Source organism: Ceratosolen solmsi, unplaced genomic scaffold, assembly GCF_000503995.2.
Source record: "Ceratosolen solmsi marchali unplaced genomic scaffold, CerSol_1.0 scaffold13, whole genome shotgun sequence".
NCBI lineage: Eukaryota > Metazoa > Arthropoda > Insecta > Hymenoptera > Agaonidae > Ceratosolen > Ceratosolen solmsi.
The window spans coordinates 5,859,584-5,859,890 of NW_011948418.1; the positions used below are offsets into that span (position 1 = coordinate 5,859,584).

The 307-nt window shown below is 28.0% G+C and overlaps 1 protein-coding gene across 2 annotated transcripts in view; it reads left to right on the forward strand.

Moving 5' to 3' along the window:
- The window catches only part of LOC105360166 (xenotropic and polytropic retrovirus receptor 1 homolog), a 6,218-nt gene that overhangs the window by 3,004 nt on the left and 2,907 nt on the right, over nt 1-307 (forward strand). The window contains exon 6 of one of the 2 annotated variants that reach the window (XM_011496979.1): nt 168-307. This exon is cut by the window's right edge and continues 261 nt beyond it. In XM_011496979.1, the coding sequence (XP_011495281.1) occupies nt 168-307 (140 nt within the window). The remainder of the gene's footprint in view (nt 1-167) is intronic. The other variant, XM_011496978.1, reaches the window with a different exon arrangement.

Genomic DNA, 307 nt, shown 5'->3' on the forward strand with positions numbered 1-307 from the left:
TATATATATATATATATATATATATATATATATATATATATATATATATATATATATATATATACTGTCAAACATGCGTAATCTTTATAAATCTAAGAAATTGTCATTTTTATTTTAAATAATCAATAAGTAGTTATTGAATAGTGTCTTTCAATTTTTACTTTCAGCCATTTTTCACGATGGAGGTGATAATTTGAAGGTTGCCTTTAGGTTGTATCGAGGGCCGCTGCTCATTATTCAGTTCCTTTTCCTTATTGGCGTTAACGTGTACGGATGGGGCTCTTCCGGTGTTAATTCTGTGTTGATG